The 19,590-nt window shown below is 46.5% G+C and overlaps 2 protein-coding genes across 3 annotated transcripts; both read left to right on the top strand.

Annotated features, from left to right (window-relative positions):
* Nucleotides 1–1,897: 1,897 nt before the first annotated feature.
* LOC310689227 (uncharacterized protein) lies at nucleotides 1,898–9,138 on the top strand. Of its 2 annotated transcripts, XR_014517410.1 has the most exons (3): nucleotides 1,898–2,164; nucleotides 3,679–8,258; nucleotides 8,300–9,138. XR_014517410.1 is itself a non-coding variant. In XM_083466625.1 (2 exons), exons 1-2 carry the CDS (start codon nucleotides 1,984–1,986, stop codon nucleotides 7,419–7,421), a joined length of 3,924 nt encoding a protein of 1,307 aa, XP_083322751.1. In that variant the 5' UTR covers nucleotides 1,898–1,983; the 3' UTR covers nucleotides 7,422–9,138. The 2 variants fall into 2 exon arrangements, 1 of the variants encoding a protein (XP_083322751.1); XM_083466625.1 differs by having other exon boundaries at nucleotides 3,679–9,138.
* A 3,063-nt stretch (nucleotides 9,139–12,201) lies between these two features.
* Nucleotides 12,202–18,143, top strand: LOC310689486 (enkurin-like). Its single transcript, XM_083467263.1, has 6 exons — nucleotides 12,202–12,275; nucleotides 14,258–14,366; nucleotides 14,736–14,884; nucleotides 15,966–16,192; nucleotides 16,930–17,076; nucleotides 17,672–18,143. The coding sequence occupies exons 2-6, from the start codon at nucleotides 14,290–14,292 to the stop codon at nucleotides 17,843–17,845; spliced, it is 774 nt and encodes a 257-aa protein (XP_083323389.1). The 5' UTR covers nucleotides 12,202–12,275; nucleotides 14,258–14,289; the 3' UTR covers nucleotides 17,846–18,143.
* The last annotated feature ends 1,447 nt before the right edge of the window (nucleotides 18,144–19,590 follow it).

The raw sequence follows: 19,590 nt of genomic DNA, 5'->3' as shown, positions 1-19,590 counted from the left end.
GGACTAGATTACTCTAGGGGGTCCCTTCCAACACACCTGGAGTACTTTGTAAGGTTCAGGGCACCACAGTTTAAGAAAGATACTGACAAGCTGGAACGTGTGCTGGGGCAGGAGACCAAGATGATGAAGGGTCAGGAAGCCAAGCTTTTGGGGGGAGTGGTTGGGGGAGTTGGGTGTGGTTAGCCTGGAGAAGAGAAGACTGAGACATGATATGAGAGCCATCTTGAAATACCTGAAGGGCTGACACAGGGAAGATGGAACAGGCTCTTTGCTGCTGGTCCAGGGGGCAGGACCGGAACCAATGGATTCTAATGTCCAGCTGAGCATTAGGAAGAACCTTCTGACGGAAGGAGCTGTTCGACTGTGGGACACACTCCACTCCCTTGTTGTTAGGTGGTGGTCTCTCCTTCCTTGGAGGTTTTCAAGCAGAGGTTGGATGGCCATCTGGCCTGGATGCTTTAGTTGAGATTCCGTCAGGGATTCTTCACCTGTGGGTTGCAGGGGGTCGGACTAGATCAGTGTTTCCCAACCTTGGTCCTCCAGCTGTTTTTGAACTACAATTTCCATCATCCCTGACCACTGGTCTTGCTTGGTCCATGCTTACTCCTGACAGGTCTCTCCAGTGTCTGGTTATTATGTTTCTGGCTGCTGAGAGTAGGTGCGTTATGAGTTCTTTGTGGTGTAAGTGGGCATTCTTGTCTTGGAAGCTGCTTAGTAGGGCCAATTCTGGGGTGATTTCTAATACTTGCTTGGTTATTTTATATATTTATCGTATGGCTGTTGTCCAGAATAGTTGGATTTTGGGACACTCCAACCACATGTGGAGATATGTGCCTGTGGAGGTGACCCTCTCCAGCGTTTTGGTGAAGTTCCTGGGTGTATTAGCGCTAGTTTTCTTGGAGTTAGGTACCACCTGCAGGTGATTTTCAGAGTGAGTTCTTTTTTCTTTCTTTTTGATATGGATTTTAAGGGGGGTTTAGACCACATTCTGGTCCATTGAGTGGGGTTAATCTCATAGTCTATGTCATCCTCCCATTGTTTTTTGATTGTATCTAGGGAGTTTGTGAGATTTTGGAGTAGTATTTTGTATATTGCGGATACCATCCCTTTACCGTGTTATTTGGCTCCCATTGTGCCATGAACTTCTTGGTTTAGCACAAATAGTAATATAAGAGAGCAGCAACTTCCATTTCAGCTTGTATTAATCATGATCAGTGCTGTTTCCTCTGCAGTTTGTTTCTGCCAAATACTACTTTGTGTATCTCGCTGTTATTTATGGCAGCATCATTCATGATTCCTGCCATAATTATTGTTGTTATGTGATGTGGCTGGCTGCATGTATGAGTTCCCCACTTTGATAAGCCTCCTTGAATACTGTGACGGATAGTTGGGGTTTAAAACTGGTGGTGGTAGAATATTTCTCTACCATTCGAAATGTTATCAGCAGGCACAATTCTCAGCCAAACGGAAATTCGGTGTAGGAAGCACCCAGTGGTTGTTCCTGGAAAATATTGATCTTCCCTTCCAGCTCCTGTGACCCCTTGTGCCCCCCCAAACCCTTTCCAGAGGGCCTGGATAGTGTAGTGTCTGCCATACAGGGCTGCAGTGGGATTCCCCTGACTTTGGGCCTCGGAATCCTGTCCTAGCAGAGCCCCCATTGGCACATGATCCCTTTCCAAGTTTCAGGGTGATTTCCCCTCCCACTGCAATTCTGTGTGACACAGTCCCCTTTGTTCAGGGTGCAGGGATCACAGGATAGAGTTTTCAGCTGCTACAGGGGGCTGTGGATGGGAGGGAAGCAATAAAATGATCAGTTGCACAAGCTTTCTTGAATATGTGCAACTATTGCATACAACTGTCTAATTCCCCCCATGTGACATTACCTCCCACCTCCCTTTTTTTTGGTGGGGGGGTCTTGAAGGCATGTTGGCATCCCTCTTTGGATGGTAGTGCTAATCTTCCTCTTTTCCCCACACACTTTGCATGCCGAATAATCTTTCCAGAGTCCTTCACATCTCTTGTTTCTTGCAGGGAGGTGAAGGCAGGAGAGCAACCTGGACCGGAGCCATGGACAGATCAGACGACACGGTTGAAATACCAGCCCTGGGCCGCCCATTCCAGCTGGGGATGCTGTACGACTGTCGTAAAGATGCCCTCATCCCAGGTAGAGCTGGTGCAAGGAAGAGCTTACACTTAGCAGTTGGCCCAAACAGTGCAGCTTCAGTGCTAAACGTGCTCCTCAAATTCATTTTCAACATCCCTTACTGTCTTCTTTTGCCTGCGTTTGTGTTCCTTTATGTTCTCTTCATTTGGACAAGACTTCCACTTATTAAAAAGAAGTCTTCTTGCCCGTGATAGTGTCTATGCTCCTTAACCTTGCTCCAATCATCATCATCATCATCATCATCATCATCTATCAATAAAGATTCAGCAGGTGTGTTCTGTTTCAATTTTTTAAAGCTTGCTAAAAACCTTTCTAGTCCACCAGGTTTATGCAGGCGATTAAGAATATGGTACATCTTTCCACAATTATTACTGTAGGTAAAAAAACAGGACATTTTTTCAGCCAGAACCTGCCAGCACCTCTCAGGTGGTCACCATTGCATTATAAGAGAAGAAGGGAAGCATTCATGGAGAGTTCTGGCATCTTTTTTTCTTGAAAAATACCACATTAAACATAAAAAACTTCCCTATACAGGGCTGCCTTCAGATGTCTTCTATAGGTTGTCTAGTTACTTTTCTCCTTGGCTCAGGGGTCACATAACTCCACACCCTCCAACATTTCTCTGATAAAAATAGGGATCTCCTAAGCCTAAGGGACAGCAGAACATTCCAGGATTAAATCATAAACCAGGATGGCTTCTATAAATCCGAGACTGTCCCTGGAAAATAGGGACACCTGGAGGGACTGTAATCCATTGTGGTGTTCCTATACCAATAAGTTAACAACTTTCACCACTGTAACTAAGCCAAGTTTTACTCCCTGTGTTGTCTGACTGCTGTATGGAAAAGGACATGAATCTGACCTTTGGAGAGTTTTTAAGTAAACCATTACGAACTTACCAAACATGTGGTCTTTTTCAATGCCGGGTGGGGGGACGACACTATTTTGGAAGGAACTCACAAGCACATATTTTAAAGGTCTGACAGCCTAAATTTCCACACTTTGCTTTGCTGCATATTTTGTGATTTTAAATCTGCTGGGGTTCTCTCACCAAAGTGTTTTGCCCCGACTTGGATCTTGGCCCCCAGGGAATTCTCCTTATATATACCCATTTTTTCCGTGCCAGTCAACAACTAGCACCAGCTCTCTAGGGCCTCAATCAGGACATGATCACAGCCCTAAATGGTGGTGACAGAATCTTATCCCTGCTGCTGAGCCAGTGCCCACCCCCTTTCTGAGGCCTGTACAACAGAAGCTCATGAAATGTTCACATTTGTTCCACTATCATATCTGGTCAAAGATTTTCCCTGTCTTTTGCAAAGTTTTACAAAACTGCACAAACCTCTTTCGTTGGGGATGACAGTGGGACAAAATTCATGAGTGCAGACATTGTGGACAGTGATAGCTCTATTTTAACTCCTTGTTTCTCTGTTCAGCCTTAGACATTAGGCTAATTGTGTTCTACATTTGTATGAACATACTCAAGCCTTGCATATTTCTCTGCTTTATCCCAGGAATCACCCTTTGGGACCAGGACTCGCTTCAGAAGGACTTGTGTATCAAACCGCAACCCAAGGCTGAATATGAAATCATTGCATCTGACTCCATCGATGATAAGGCCTCTGCCCTCAATGTCTCAGCATCACTCAAGGCCAGTTTTTTGGTGGGATTGGTTGAAGTGGGTGGATCAGGCAAATTCCTTCAAGACACCAAGAAGTCCACGAAACAGGCCAGAGTCACTCTGCAGTACAAAGCTACCACCAAGTATTCACAGCTGACCATGAGCCATTTGGGAATTCAAAATGTCACTTATCCAGCTGTTTTTGAGCATGGCACAGCCACCCATGTTGTCACTGCCATCTTGTATGGAGCCCAGGCTTTCTTTGTGTTTGACCGAAATGTCTCTTCTTCCGAGTCTGTGCAAGACATACAAGGAAGCCTCCAGGCAGCGATCAACTTGATTGCAGTCTCTATCAAAGGGGAAGCATCTGTCCAGATGGCGGAGAAGGAGAAAGCCCAAACGGAGAATTTCAGCTGCAAGTTCTATGGGGATTTTTCTTTGGAAAGTAATCCGGTGACTTTTCAAGATGCCATGAAAGTCTACAGCGATCTGCCCCAAAAGCTCGGGGAGGATGGAGAGAAGGCTGTGCCTGTCAGAGTTTGGCTGTACCCATTGACCAAGCTAGATTCCAGAGCAGCTAAGATGGTGCGTGAGATCAGCTTAGCACTGATCTTTGATGCTCAAACTGTCTTGGAGAATCTGAATGAAATCAACATGCGATGCAATGATCTGGCTATGAATCCTGTTGCTGAAAAGTTCCCAGAATTCAAGATGAAAATCAAGAGATTCAAGGATCTGTGCAAGCAGCACAGGCAGACTTTCCAGAAACACCTGGCGGGAATCCTGCCTTTGATCCGGGGAGGGGGGAAAGAGGAAAGTGTTCTGGTGGACATTTTAATGTCCATTAACCAGTCTCCCTTCAACAGCCAAAGACTCAGTGAGTTTTTGGATGCCAAGGAACGAGAGTTTAATTTGGTGAATTCTTACCTTATTATCCTAAGTGGAATGGAAGTAATCTCTTCCCAGAACAAACTGGAAGAAATTGTGCTAAATCCTGTGAATGAGTTTGTTGTCTCATTTACCTTCACTTCTTTACATGATGAGGAACCATTTTTAGCCACCTTACAAGACTGGCTTCAGAAAGATTTTTTTCAGGAAACAGCAAATTCCACCAGTGGCCAATTGACACCCAAGAACAGTAAAGCCTGGTTTGAGCACCAAGAGAGAAATCAGAATGCTCGTAAAGCTGCCAAATCCATTAGAGATTTTGCCCGGGTCAATAAATCAAATGAGAATACCCAGTTCCTTGTGGCTTCTGTCCCAGATCAGAACAACCCAGGTGCTTCCATTTACCTCTATGAAGATGGGGAGATGGTCAACAGCAACTTTGAGCTGCCCTCAAAACCTGACCCTCCACTGATTGGCCAAATTGGACATGAGAGTGTGCAGCTGACATTTCAACCCGCAAAATATGGGAGGGCTTCAGTCTCTAGCTATCAAGTAGAGTACAAGATTGCAGGAGAAGAAAATTGGAAGATTGTGAATACTGAGGACAGTCAGGAGACATTCCAAGTGAGAGGGCTGAGCGCAAACACAGAATACCAGTTTCGATACACCGCTAGGAGCAAACCAGGACTTAGTGAGACCAGCGACGTGAGTAAATCTGTACAGACACGTCCTACCAGCCCCCCTGGGAAACTGAGAGGGATAATCGCAGAGTCTTCGAAAATCAGTATAGCCTGGGAGAGCCCAAAGATCATTGGCCAGGGAGCTGTTATAAAGGAATACAAAGTGGACTACAGTGAAGAGGCTGGAGAGGCAAAAAGCAAGGACAAAGATGAATGGGCTGAAAAAAGAACAGGGAAGAAAACAGAGTTCTGTGAGATTGATGGTCTGAAGCCCCAGACACCCTACAGATTCAGAGTCTCAGCCATGTGTGCTGGTGGGGCTGAGAGTGAGCCCAGCAAAGAGATTGAGGTTTCCACATCATTGGAAGGAGACGAGAAGAGAATAGCTTGTAAATACCTCCAAGACAGCACCCGCGTGGAGGATGGGCCACCAGCAGTGTATGCTCTGCCACTGAAGCCCATACAGGATGCCTCTGGATCCTGTCTAACATACCAGCTAGGGAAAGAGAACATTCAGGTCCCCAACAAAGTGATTATGGTGATGGGGGCAACAGGGTCAGGGAAAACCACTCTCATCAATGGAATGATCAACTACATCCTGGGCGTGCAATGGGGAGATAAATTCCGATTCAAACTTATTCATGAAAATACCAACAGAAGCCAAGCTCAAAGCCAAACATCAGAAGTGACTGCCTACGTTGTCCACCACTGCAAGGGTTTCCAAGTCCCCTATTCCCTCACCATTATTGACACTCCAGGATTTGGAGACACAAGAGGAATAGAGCATGACAAGTTGATAACAAAGCAGATCCGGGAGTTTTTCTCCTCCCCAGGGGGCACGGATCATATAGACGCCATCTGTATTGTCGTCCAGGCCTCTTTTGCTCGTTTAACTCATGCCCAGAAATACGTCTTTGACTCTGTGCTCTCCATCTTTGGCAAAGATATAAAGGACAACATCCAAGTCCTGATCACATTTGCAGATGGACAGACCCCTCCTGTTCTCGAGGCCATTAAGGAAGCCAATGTACCATGCGCTAAGGATGCCAAGGGCACCCCTGTCCACTTCAAATTCAACAATTCAGCACTGTTTGCCAACAATCCAGTGGAGCCCGGAGGCAACTTCAATTTTGATGAAATGTTTTGGAAAATGGGCACCATGAGCATGAAGACCTTCTTTGATTCATCCCACACGCTAGAAACGAAGAGCTTAACATTGACAAAGGAAGTGCTCAGGGAGCGAAAAGAGCTTGAAGCTGCTATTGAAGGGTTGCAGCCCCAAATCAAAGTTGGACTGGCCAAGCTGGAAGAACTGAGGAAGACGCAGGAAGCCCTGGACAAGCATAAGGTTGACATGGCGGCAAACAGAAACTTCACATATGAGGTAGAGGTAACTGTACCAGTGAAGACGGATATATCTGGCACGGGAGAATACATAACTAATTGCATGAATTGTCACTTCACCTGTCACTATCCTTGTGGAATTCCTAGAGATGAAGATAAGCGTGGTTGTGCAGCTATCAATAGCAGCACAGGAAGATGCACAGTCTGTCCGGGCCAGTGTGTGTGGAATGTGCACTACAATCAGAAATACAAATTTGAATATATAACAAGAAAAGAGAGCAGGACCTATGAAGAACTGAAGCAAAAGTATGAATGTGCCTCTGGTGAGCTGATGACCACAGAGAAATTGCTTGAAAATCTTAATGAGGACTATGAAGAAGTGAAACACATCTTAGAAGAGCTCATCAAGAAATCATCTCAAAGCCTCCAGCGCCTTCAGGCGATTGCACTGAAGCCCAACCCACTCTCTACCCCAGAGTACATTGATCTGCTCATCATGTCCGAAGAACAGGAGCTGAAGCCTGGATATCAGGAGCGAATCCGATCCCTGAAGGAAGTGAGGAAAGTAGCTGAGTTAATACAGAAAATTGCCAACAAGGAGCCTCTGCTGCCTGGAGAGCAGAAGCTGTATGTTCAAATCGAAGAAAAAAAGTCCTCTCTAGGAGGCAAACTTAGGAAATGGGGGGGAGTTGTTGTAAACTGGTTTAAAGGGGATCATATATAGCTTTTCAGGCACCCTTTGTTTGCTTTTGGCTATCAGCAGAGAGCTCAGGTTCTGTGAGTGTAATTCAGACCAGAGTCTCTTGCTCTCTGTGCATACTTGGGTGAAGGTGGCTATGGAAACATTTGTACCTGTCGTGAGGTGAGCTTATCCACTTCTTCATTTGCCCGGCCAGTTTCGCTCGGGGAAACCTTTAGTGCTGAATCAGAACTAACAGCAATTGGGTTTTCCGTGGAATGCCATTTGTTCTGATTTAGCGCTAAAGAGCAGGCTGGGGGTAAGCAGTGGGGCAAAGACAAAATTGCTTGGAGCTGTGCCTGGAAAGTGTGAGACGAGAGGAAAACTGCTGGGAACCATGCTTCCCAGGCACGGAACAAACAGAAGTATGAACGAGCCCTTTGTTGCTGCAGACAAAATGCTTCCCAGTCATAGTTCCTACCAGCTTATTGTCTAACTGGTGCTGGGTGAAAAGCTGTTCTCTCCAGGGATTTCTATTATCTCCAATGACTGCCAATAATAATAATAATAATAGGGAAAGTGAATGGGGCCTCATATGGAAGTGCTGCTTCTAACCACCCCAGAATAAGAACGTGTCCATGAATGTGCCTGGAGCGTGATTGGAAACTTGGGGTGTTGCAGGAATGCTCTTGACAGGAGCTGCTTATGGCCCCTTTGTCCTAGCAAGCTTTTGACCTGCCTGATTGATCTCTCTCCCATTCTGAGGCATTGCTTATTCTGTATTCTTCCTTGTCCATAGAATCTTAGAATTGGAGAGTTGGAAGAGACCCTGAGGGTCATCTAGTCCAACGCCTGCAATGCAGGAACTCTCCTTCATTGAAGGTTTTTAAGCAGAGGTTGGGTGGCCATCTGTCATGGATAAGTATCCATGACAGATGGCCACCCAACCTCTGCTTAAAAACCTTCAATGAAGGAGAGTCCACAACCTTCAGAGGCAGTCCCTTCCACAGTCAAACTACTCTTACCATTGGAAAGTTCTTCCTAATATTTAGTCAAATCTCCTTTCTGGTAACTTGAATCCACGGGTCTGGTTCCTACCCTCTGGAGCCCCTCAGATATGAAGATGTTTCTCATGTCTCCTCTTAGTCTCCTCTTCTCCAGGTTAAACATACCCAGCTCCCTCAACCGTTCCTCATAAGGCTGGGTTTCCAGAGTATATTTTCAACTGGCAACTGATTGGAATCACTGTGTGTGTGATTACTTGTAATATTTTTTCTTTCATTTTCTTATTGGTAGCCATCTAGATGTCTTTTTGAAGATCCAGTAGGATATAATTTCTTTTTGAAAACATTTAACCCTGGATATATCTGCATTTTGGGGGAGAATATTCTATTGCTCTTTGTACCAGTAGTGCCAAGAGACTCCCTGCCAAGGAATTCCTGGAGCTGAAGCAGAAATCCAGTCTGAAGGATCCATGCCTAGAAGCCATATTCACCCTCAGGCGACTAGGGCATGACCAGATCACCTCTGCTGGCTGACAAGAAGATGAGACCAGATCCTGCCTCTCTCCCTACACTGGGAGACTGCTGAGAAACTTGACTGTGTTTTGTGCACTTTGCATTTTGAACCCTGCACGCTGTAACCACAACTGCCCACTGATTTCTCCCATGTTTGGGGAGTCATGTTTTACTGTTCCTTGCCTGCTTCCTGCAGCTGTGCCGTGAAACAGCCTCTAAATAAAAGCTACTCTGTTCTTCAAGAAGGGTCTCATCAGTGTCTCCTGAGCAGGGCCTGTGCAAGACATTTTGCTACCTGAGGCGAATTACAAGATGGCATCCGTTCCTCATACAGAAGTCGGACCAGCAGTTGGACCTTAACCCAGCCTGACTGCTGAGAGAGTGTCTCCACCACACCTGAGGCAGCACGATATTTTAGTAGGGCCAGGAGGACATGCTGGGTAGCAGAGCTGTGCAACCCATTCAGTTGAAGCCCAAATCCTTTCCCCTGTATTTTATAATTAAGGTTTTATTCAGACTTTTCATATTACATTTCATTGAAAAGCAAACTGATCTAAAGAAGAAGAGATAGAGAGGTGCAAAGTCCTCTTTGACAGGTAGATCTTAACTCTTATCCCACACAGAAGGGGGTGGAGCCTCCCAACTCTCACCTGGGAGCTTCTCTTCCTTCTCCCAGCTTCCCACCTTGGAAGATCCTTACTTCCCTGCCTCTCACACAGGGTCCTTCACCAGCCAGCCATCAGCCCAAATCCTGAGCCAGTTCAGAGGGATCTGGGCTGGGGTCAAGTTGGGTCGAGACAGCCCCAGATCAGGTCGGGCCCCTCGCTGCGATCCAGAACTGTCAGGTGGCCAAACTGGGCAACTTCCAGCAAATATTAAAAACATAATAAAACATTAAACATTTAAAAAACAACCTTCCCTATACAGGATTGCCCTCAGATGGCTCGGGGGTCAGGTAACTCCATACCCTCCAACATTTCTCCAGTGAAAATGGGGACGTCCTAAGGAAAAGTGAGACATTCTGGGATCAAATCAGAAACTGGGATGGCTTCTCTAAATCAGGGATGTCCCTGGAAAATAAGGACACTTGGAGGGTCTGTTTTCCAAGCAAGCAAATCATAAATTTCATAAATTACACATCTTGTTCCCATATCGGCCTGCAGTACAAGAAAGGAACACGCCCATTATTTTAATGCATGTCAGTCACAGAAACAGCACATCATTTTACTTAACAACATCCATTTTAACAAAAGTGGCTGCAGGTTAGCAAAGCCAAAAAGGAGGGAGCTGTGGTCCATTTGAGCAATCAATCTGTGGTATGTTTTGAAATTACAGTATATTATTGAATAAGACAGAAAGCAGAAGGGATTGTACAAAGAGAGAGAGCAAGCTTATTCTCTGAATGTTGATCCTTATCTAGCTAACAGCAGAAATATTAGCAGATTTGGGTGGGCAGCAGGAACCCCCAGGTTTGAAGAAGCACAACTTGTACACACCCTGCCACCTTTCAGGAAGAAATATTTCCTGGGGGAGACTAACCAGCCCAAAGTCCAGCAGCCCAGGAAGGCTGAGTCGCTATGTAGCACCCTGCTTGTGGTTAACGCTTAGCTGGAATGAAATATTCAACGCAGCAGTAGAGAAATTAAAATAATAATTTATTTGTCAGACAAATAAATGAGAGACACAGTGGTATATGGTTACCAATGCTCTGCCCTCCAGCCCTCATGGCCAGCACTTATATTCCCTCAGCCCAGCCCCCTTGCTCCTCCTTTGGCTGCCTCTGTCCAATCAGCCTGGTTGAAATTCCTATTGGCTGTTTGCTAGAACCAATCATAAAAGATACACCCATTTCCTATTACCTTTTATGGGAGACAAAGAGCTATATTTCCTTCTATCTATAAATGGCAAACAAGTAGCCATATATCTTACATTTGCCTCGACCAGGCACCTTAATTACCAGATAACCTTTGGCCCCTGCTGCCCTATTCACTGCAAAACAGATGGTTAAAGCAGATGGTGCATGGTTCTAATTTTATCTTAAAGAGATCTTGGGTTCACCTTCTCACACACCATCAATGAAATAAGAATCTAACATTTCTTACTTTCTAAATCCTTTGCATAATTACATTTAAGCCAATATATTTCATACATAACATATATAGATTTTTAGAAGAAAAGGAACTTAGAGAACTTCGAGAATTTAGCTTTTACTAAGTTCTCTGAAGCTTCAAAGCAGCTTCAGAGAGAAGCCTCTTTCCCTAGTCCAGCTGCTTTTTCTGTTTGCCCTTTTAACCTTATGAAAATGTGGCTCAAGTTTTAATGGGAGGCACAATAATTCTTACTATTTACCAATTCTTAATTGTGTCTTTGCAGCTTGATTATATTCTGTAATTTATATGGTCAGTGTGACCTTTTGCTCCTAGCCTGTAATTTCCTTTTACAACCCTGAGGCACTTGCTTAAACAGGGGCCCTTAAACAGGAAGATAAACAGCTGCCAGCACCCAGCTGGTTTATGCCTGGCATGAGAGAATGAGAGATACAAACATTTACAAATATATTTTTTAAGCTCATTTTAAAAATGCAGGTCTTCATCAGATGCCTCAGCTGCTGGGGAAGAAATGGAAAAGTGGGTGGGAAGAGGAATGGAATGGAGTGTCCTGGGAAAGGATGCCGAGTGGGAAGATCCCAGGTGGGCGTCTAAGAGAGTTCAGCTGAACTGGGACACATGGGGTCTGCAACTCATCTCCTCTACCGAGTCTTAAACCTTTTGCGTTCAGGTGGCCTTTGACCAGCTACGATTGGTTCAACAGCCATTCCTGGACCAGGGAAGCCTTGCCACGGTGGTTCATGCACTGAGTACTTCAGGACTGAGTTACTGCCATGCGCTCTATGTGGAGCTTCCCCCGTGTCTGATCCAGAAGCTGTAGCGAGTGCGCGATGCTGCAGCACAATTGCTGGCCACAGTGAGACCTTGTCTGCATAGGAAGTCTGGGCTCAGAGTTCTGGTTACCCGTTTGAGTTCAAGCCATTAATCTGAGCACATGGGGAGGGGTCTCTTTCTCCTCCTCTGGGCAGCCTGTCCATCTTCAAGAGTTAATATAGGATGGATATGATAGGAAGTGATGTTTCCACTATAAGCGGAAGAAAGAGAGCTGCTGTCCTCCCTTGCAGGGGTGGCTGTGGACTTGCTCAAGAAAACTGCCCGCCTCAGGGGCAAGGGAGGATGTTTGGAGCCCCTCCCTCCTGGGAGAAGCATGCAACCAGTGGGCGGGGCCTCTGCGCACACCTGGGGGGCCCTCCTCCCTCCCTTCGGAATCCCAACTGCCACCTGTGACCTGAGCTGGGGGGGGTGTCCAACTTGTTCAAATCTGCTCAGAAACGGTTAGTGTTTTTAAAAATGTATATGGTGGTAAATGTTTTGGAAGATTTAACAAAAATGATATGGGGGGGGAAGGAAACGGTTAGTAGAGAGGGAGGACCCCTACGAAGAGAGGTTGTGGGGAGCATCAGTGCAAGGGGGGGCCAGAACAACAGTCCCAGGTTCATCATCTACGCAAAAGAACCTAAGGAGACCCCACTGGATCAGGCCAATGACCCGTCTAATCCAGCATCCTCTTCGCTCAACTAGACGCCCCAAAAGGAAACTGACAAGCAGGATTTGCACCCAGAGCCCTTTCCTCCTCCTCCTCCTCCATGAATTTGTCTAACCCTCTTTTAAAGCCATCCAGGTTGGTGGCCATGGCTGCTTCCTGTGGCAGGGAGTTCCACAGTTAAACTCTGTGCTGCGTGAATAAGTCCCGTCTTTTATCTGACCTGAATCTTCCAACATTCAGCTTCACTGCAGGTCCACAAGTTCTGGTGTTTTGAGAGAGGCATAATTTTATAAACTTCTAGTATGTCGCCTTGAACTCGCCTTTCCTCTAGACTCAAAATGCTGCAACTCTCAGGGGAGTCGCTCCACTCGCTCAGTCATTTTGGATGCCCTTTTCCGAACCTTTTCAAATTCTACAATATCCTTTTGGGATATTGTAGAATTTGAAAATATCCAGAACTGCACGCAGTACTCCAAACTGAGTTACACCATAGATTTGTGCCCCCTCAGTTTTCTGGCTCTCAAGCGCTAACAATCACTTCCTGAAAATGAATCCCAAACCACTGTTGTTGTTGTCGTCTAAAAGTCTGGCTGCCGAGAGAGCATATTTGTAAGATTCAGTAGTCCTCTCTCCTGGGGGTTTGGTTCCTCCCCTGCAGAAATTTCCCCTTAGGGCTTCAAGTAATATTCCTCACACTAATATTCACACTAATATTCAAGGAGTCTGCAAGAGCTTTCCATTAGGACAAACTCCCTATATAGGAAAAAGAATATACCATATTTTTCCATGTATAAGACTATATTTTTTCCTAAATTTTTGAAGTTTAAAATAAGGGGTCATCTTATACACGGATAATGCATTTTCTTAATTTTGAGTCCCAAACAATAGAGGGCATCTTATCCACAGGAGCATCTTATACACAGAAAAATACGGTACCTCATCTTGGATGTTTCATCCTCTGGCCAACTGTCTTCTGCCACCCTAACACCTCACCATCTCTTCATCCAACCATAAGTGGAAACACTTACTCAACCCAATTTAGTTTTACTGTACGAGGAGAGGCCTCCTTGTACCTCATCCGGAGTCGTTTTTCACTGTAGCAAGCAGTGCTAGGCTTCTCCTAAACTGGTCCTTACCCACTTTGTGCCTCGACTAATGCCTTGTGCCAGGGGTTTTCAGCCGGTGTGCCGTGGCACCCTGGGGTGCCATGAAAGATGGTCAGGGGTGCTGTGGGCAACTCTGGCCTTTGCCCCTCTTTCCTTCCCTCCCTTCTCTGATGCCCTCCCTTGTCTCTGCCTCCCAAAGGCTTGTGTGGCTGTTGTTTGCAGCAGCCCTGGCTACAAGCTCCCCAGGTGAATGGTGCCACGGGGCTGATTGCCAGGAGTTGAGGCGGCCTTGGAGTAAGCAAGCAAGCAAGCAGGCAAAGGGGCCCACCCAGCCAGTCTGCCAGCCCTTGCTGTTGGGAATGGACAGACAAGTCTCAGGCCCCTGAGAGGCAGGGTGATGAGGCATCTCTCTATGGGGCGGGGGGGGGGGCAGCTCAGAGACCAGGAGTGGCAGCTGCCCAGAGGACTCCCAAGGAGAGGGGAGAGGAGGCTGAGGAATCACTCCACAAGGGAGGGTGTCCGAAAAGGGGTGAGGGGCTGCCAGCTCTGCAGGCAAGGGGTGGCATAACTGGGCTCCTGAGCCCCACAGGGGAGCTGCAGTTGGTCCAGGGAACCATGGACTCAAAAAGGTTGAAAACCTCTGCATTGTACAATTTCAATGCAGCTCTCTCCAGGACTTTTGCCTGAAGCCTGAAGATGACTGCCTTCTATGCCGAGGAGATTATCTACAACCTGATTCCCAAAGAGGAGAAAAAACCTATCAAGACGGTCAGGTATGGGGGCAAATTAGCAAATATTTTTTTAAAAAAATTAAAACACCCCTTGGGAAATAGTACAGAGAGGCTCCCACCACACTCCAAATGATTTTAAAGGAAATTAATTTGGTGGGTTGGATCCAGCCGTAGTCAGTCGAACGTGGGCATTAGTGAGATCAATGGGGCAAGCTAGTCTTGTTGACTGTAGTGGGAGCTCTTTGCTTTATTTATTTACCTTTAGTTATTTATTTAAAGTCACTTCAGCCCCAAATGGCTCCCACTACCACCCCACCCCACCCCACCCCCCAGCACCTGCCACCTGAGGCAGCTGCCCCACTTTGCCTGACGGCCGGCCAGTGACTCTTTCCACTACCTCTTGAATGAAAGGTTTATGTCGACCTTCAAGCCAACTGTGATACGCGAAATCCAAGAGAGGAAGACGGCGCCCTCCAAAACCATGGGGATCCCCAAGCTCTACATCCCCCCTCCGAGAGAGTTTCTTCGGAAGCATGCCAACGAACCCAAGCTCTTAAAGCGTACGTTTTAGCAGAACCATGGGGCCGGGGTGAGGTTCGTTGGAAGCACGAATCTCCTGAGCCATTTAAATCTTCTGTGCTGTGGGTCTCTCCCAATCCTCTTGGAAAGCATTTGAGAGAGGAGTTGCGGGGAGTTGCGCTAGTTGACCCTTTGGGTCCCTTCCAACTTTTCAGCTGTATGATTCTAGGATTCTGCATCTGGTCTGAGAGAACAAGCTGGACACTGGACCAGACCAGGTCTACCTAGAAAAGTTCTGCTTTCTTCTGGGGCTGCAAGTGAACCCAGTGTGCAACTGTGCTGTTGTTGTTTATTTCTGTATACCTTGCCTTTTCCCTGGTAGGACAAAAAATTGTGGGTGCCCTGCCCCTTCATGGGGAATGTTGTGAGGCCTGGAGCACCCACAACCCCACACACTCGGCACCTACGTTGGGAGCAGAGGAATGGTGGGAGGAACCAGATAAGGAACCACCAAGGAAAGAAGGCTCAGAGCCCAGGGAGGGGTGGTGGGACAATGATGAGTGGGAAGAAGGAGATGAGGGAGAAGACTGGGAAGAGGAGGTATCGGAAGCTGGAGAGGCAACAGGGCTTAGTGAGCGGGAAGAGTCTGTGGCAGAGAGGAGTCCAGACTCAGAGGCAGAAGCTGAAGCAGGAGAGGAGGGAGACCAAGAGGCAGAGATGGGTCTGGATGGTGAAGAGTCATGGGTGTCTCCCCCTCCTGCTGTGATCAGTTCACCTCATCCTGCTTTTGCTACTAAGGAGTTAACTCCAACTTGCTCAGTGTGATTTACTGCTGGCTCGCTCCTGTCAGCCAAACTGTAACTCTGGGAAGGGAATAAGGATCTCTCAACAACTCTCAGCACCCACAATTCTTTGGGGGAACCATTCATGGAGGAGAGATCTATGGGTGGCTCCAAGCCAGGGTGGCTCTGCTCTGCCCTCCACAGTTGGAGGCAGCGATGCTTCTGAATCCCAGTTGCCAGAAACCACAGGAGGGAGAGGGCCTGTGTGCCAGAGGGTCCCCAAAGCAGTTCTTTGCTGATAAAACAGTTGCGAACGTGTGGCTTTTCCAAAACAATGCAGGAAGAAGGAACCAAGGCATGAAGAAGCCGCCAGGGCTGAATGTGCCCGAGAGGAACGACCACCCCATCATGGGCATCCGAAGCAAGAAGGATTACATCTCCTCAAATGTTGCCGAGGCCATCATGGCCGTGGCCAAGAAGCCCCTCCGGGCATGTGTGGACGTGCGGAAGGGAGACAAGTTCCTCCTGGATGATTCGGGGCTCATTCAAAGATACCTCCACAAAAAGGTATGGTTCAGAGGAGCGCAGGAAGCTGCTTTTTCTGGATCTGACTCTTGGACCATTTGGCCCAGTGTTGCCTACACTGGCTTGCAGCAAAGGCTCTCCAGGATTTTCAGATTTGGGGTCTCTCTCAGCCCTCCTTGGAGGTGCCCTTCTCTAGGCACCTTTAAAAATCCCAGGTGCTTTGGTTAAAATAATATTTAAAATGTGTTGCTAAGGTTCTAGAGGCCTTACATAGACTCATTAAAGATGCTAACCCAAGAGGGCCTTCTCAGTAGTGGCTCCGTCCCTGTGGAACATCCTCCCACCAGATGTCAAGGAAATAAACAACTATCTGACTTTTATAAGATATCTGAAGGCAGTCCTGTTTAGGGAAGTTTTTAATATTTAATGTTTTATTGTGTTTTTAATATCCTGTTGGAAGCTGTCCAGAGTGGCTGGAGAGACCCAGCCAGATGGGCGGAGTATAATTTTTTGTTATTATTATTATTATTATTAAATGGTTTTCTGTGTTTCGCGTTTTGCTAATGATATGCTTCATTGGGCAAATAATTGATTAATACATACATACATATATCCATAGTACCAAAACTAAAGTATTTGCCGCTTTTTTATTCTTACAGTGAACATTTTCTCAGTCAATTTCTTGCCATGCTTTGTGGGCTTGGAGGAGGAGATCAGGGGGTGTTCAGGCGTTTTCTGCAGTGCATCGTTTGGGACATCCAAGTGTGTTTTCCTTGCAGGATTTTGGTGTGACACCAAAATACATTAAGAAGCGGATAATGGACGCCAAGAAGGCTCAGGAGGAGAGCGATGCTTACCTCCAGCAAGCCCTCATGCAGAAAGGCCTGACGAGACTCTCCAAGGCAGAGAAGGAGAAAATCATGGAGGTACGCAGGGGTGACGCAGATCAGACGACTTCAGGACAGGGGGGGGAATAAGTTGGCTCAGAAAAAGAACACCAAAATTGTCATGGGGCTGGAGAGGCTCCCCTGTGAGGAATGGTTGCAGCGTTTGGGGCTTTTTAGTTAAGAGAAAAGGTGAGGAAGAGGCAACATGATAAAAGTTTATCAAGTTATGCCTCCTGACACCAGGCGGACCCCTAGGCTGTCCTCTTTTTGGTGCCTGCTAAATGCATTATTGTCTAGACAAGCTACCCAGGTGTTTAGAAAGTTGATACGAGTCTTAATCTATTTTTAGTCTATCGTTACTTAAAGCTTTCAACATCTTAAATCATCGTACTTAATTTTTCTTAGTGATAATTTTATTATTTTGTCTCTTTTGAAAACGGCTTTGAGGGCTGTTCTTGTTTTTACAATCAAGGGGTGCATATGTTTTATGAAATAAATACATTCATTTTATCCATGTTTAAATTTCTTTCTGCACTGCTGGCTGCAAAGGCACATCAAGCACATTTTGGCATCCTCCTGCTGCCGCATACTTCATAAGTTTGCTTAGAGTTTGCTTTTCCCTTCATTCTCTCAGGGCCTGAAGAAAAACTGGGAGGAGATCAACCACGAATACCAAAGTCTTTCCGTTTTCCTCGATTCGATTCCGAAGAGACTTCGCAAAGAGAAGATGGAGGTGGAGATGATGCAGCTGGAGCACTACATCAAATTACTCGAGAAACACGACATTGTGTATATTTCAAGCGTCTAGGGATACCATCAGAGATATTGGGCATGATCCAGGCTCAGTCAAGCACCTTCAAGGCCCATCATTGGTAACAGGGTGGGAACGAAGGCATTGCTCACCGTTCTCCCTCTGAAATCAATGAAGCCACACAGGTCCTCCGCTGTGGATGGAATCTGCCCATCGTGTAACAAGTTGTTTTTAACAAATTACTTTAATAGTTGCTTTTAGCCAACATGTAAGCTTAGAATGTTACAGCTTTGACAAAGGTGCAAAATGAAATCTTGTTTTATTTTGAAATAAATGTCCACACCAGTTTCATTCATCACCTGTGTACTTATTTATGTACAGAACAGAATTGTAGAGTTGAAGGAGACCCACAGCATCATCTAGTCCAGCCCCCGCAATGCAGGAACCACAGCCAAGCGAATGCTGCTTATCCACACGCATTGTCCAAAGCGGCGCACAATAAATAAGACCGCAAAATGTAAATGAAAAAGCAAAATTCTTTAAAACCCAAAGCCCAGGCTTAACCCACCTCTCCCTGACGAGCAGAATCAGGTTTATGAGCTTTTCTGTTTGATGCATATAGGTGGGGAAGGTTCTGGTGCCTTTATTGCAAACAAAATGCTGGACTCCGTACATTTATTCGCAAGGAGTTGTCATTGCAAGTACATTGCCTGATCCAGAGTCTTTCTCTGCCGCACACAGTCGCTGCAGATTCCTCGACTAACATTCCCACTTTAGTGCCGTGAAATATACTCGGAGTCGAGAGTGGATTTCATGCTCTTTATTCAGCTCATAGTGGTGAGGAGGAATAGAAGTTCCCCAGGAATGTCTGCTATATATACATTATTTACACAATGGGCCCCCCCCCCTTGATTGGCTAATTCCGGGATTCGCCTGTAAGCCAATCAGGTTGTGGATTCACTTCCACCTGGAGCTGGATTGGGTGGCTCCTGTGGACCATTCAGACTGCTGCACTCTGAATCCTATTGTTCTAGGACCAATCAGACTGCTGCCTTTTGGATCCTATTCAACTCAGTACATTAGAGGTCAGGAAATCACATGGCCTGGTCACCCCACTCTTTCCAAAAGGGAAGTAGGAGAGGATTTCTCGCAAGGAGTCCTCAACCAGGTAGCTCCAGCAAGATTTAGATTTCCTTCTTATGCAAGAGTGTGTGGCTAAGTCCTACCCGGATGGAGCCAGGGGTGTAGTGTGGGAGTGTCAGGGGGGCAGTGGCCCTGGGTGCAAAATTTTTGAGTGGGCGCGAAGCAGGCAACCCCATGCAGACAACCCCAGAGCAGCCCAGCGCCCCTTTCCAACCCCATCGGCCAGCTGGGCTTCCCCCTACATGGGTAGGCAGGCAGCTCAGTGCACACCCAATTTACTCTGGTGGGGGGGTCACTCCAGCCTAGGGCTGCCTACCTGGGCAGTTACCGGTACCTTTCCACAAGAGCTGACACTGGTGCCGAAATCCAGCATCACCTGAGCTCTGTGAGTGCAGCTTTCTCCCAATTGAAGTGCAGAGTGTTTGAGGACCAGGACATTCGCAGGGAAACCAAAATGCTTGTTTACAAAGCTACTGTACTACCACCCTTACTGTATGCTAGTGAAATGTGGACCACTTACAAACACCATCTCCAATTCCTCGAAAGATTCCATCAACAGGGTCTCCGAAAAATTTTACACATCACTTGGGAAGACAGGCAAACTAATACCAGTGTACTGGAAGAAGCAAAGATCACCAGTGTTGAAGCAATGATTCTTC

This window comes from Podarcis liolepis, assembly GCF_965112155.1.
Source record: "Podarcis liolepis genome assembly, chromosome: 12".
NCBI lineage: Eukaryota > Metazoa > Chordata > Lepidosauria > Squamata > Lacertidae > Podarcis > Podarcis liolepis.
Note: the sequence above shows the minus strand (reverse complement) of the source record. Positions and strands in the feature narration are given on the sequence as shown.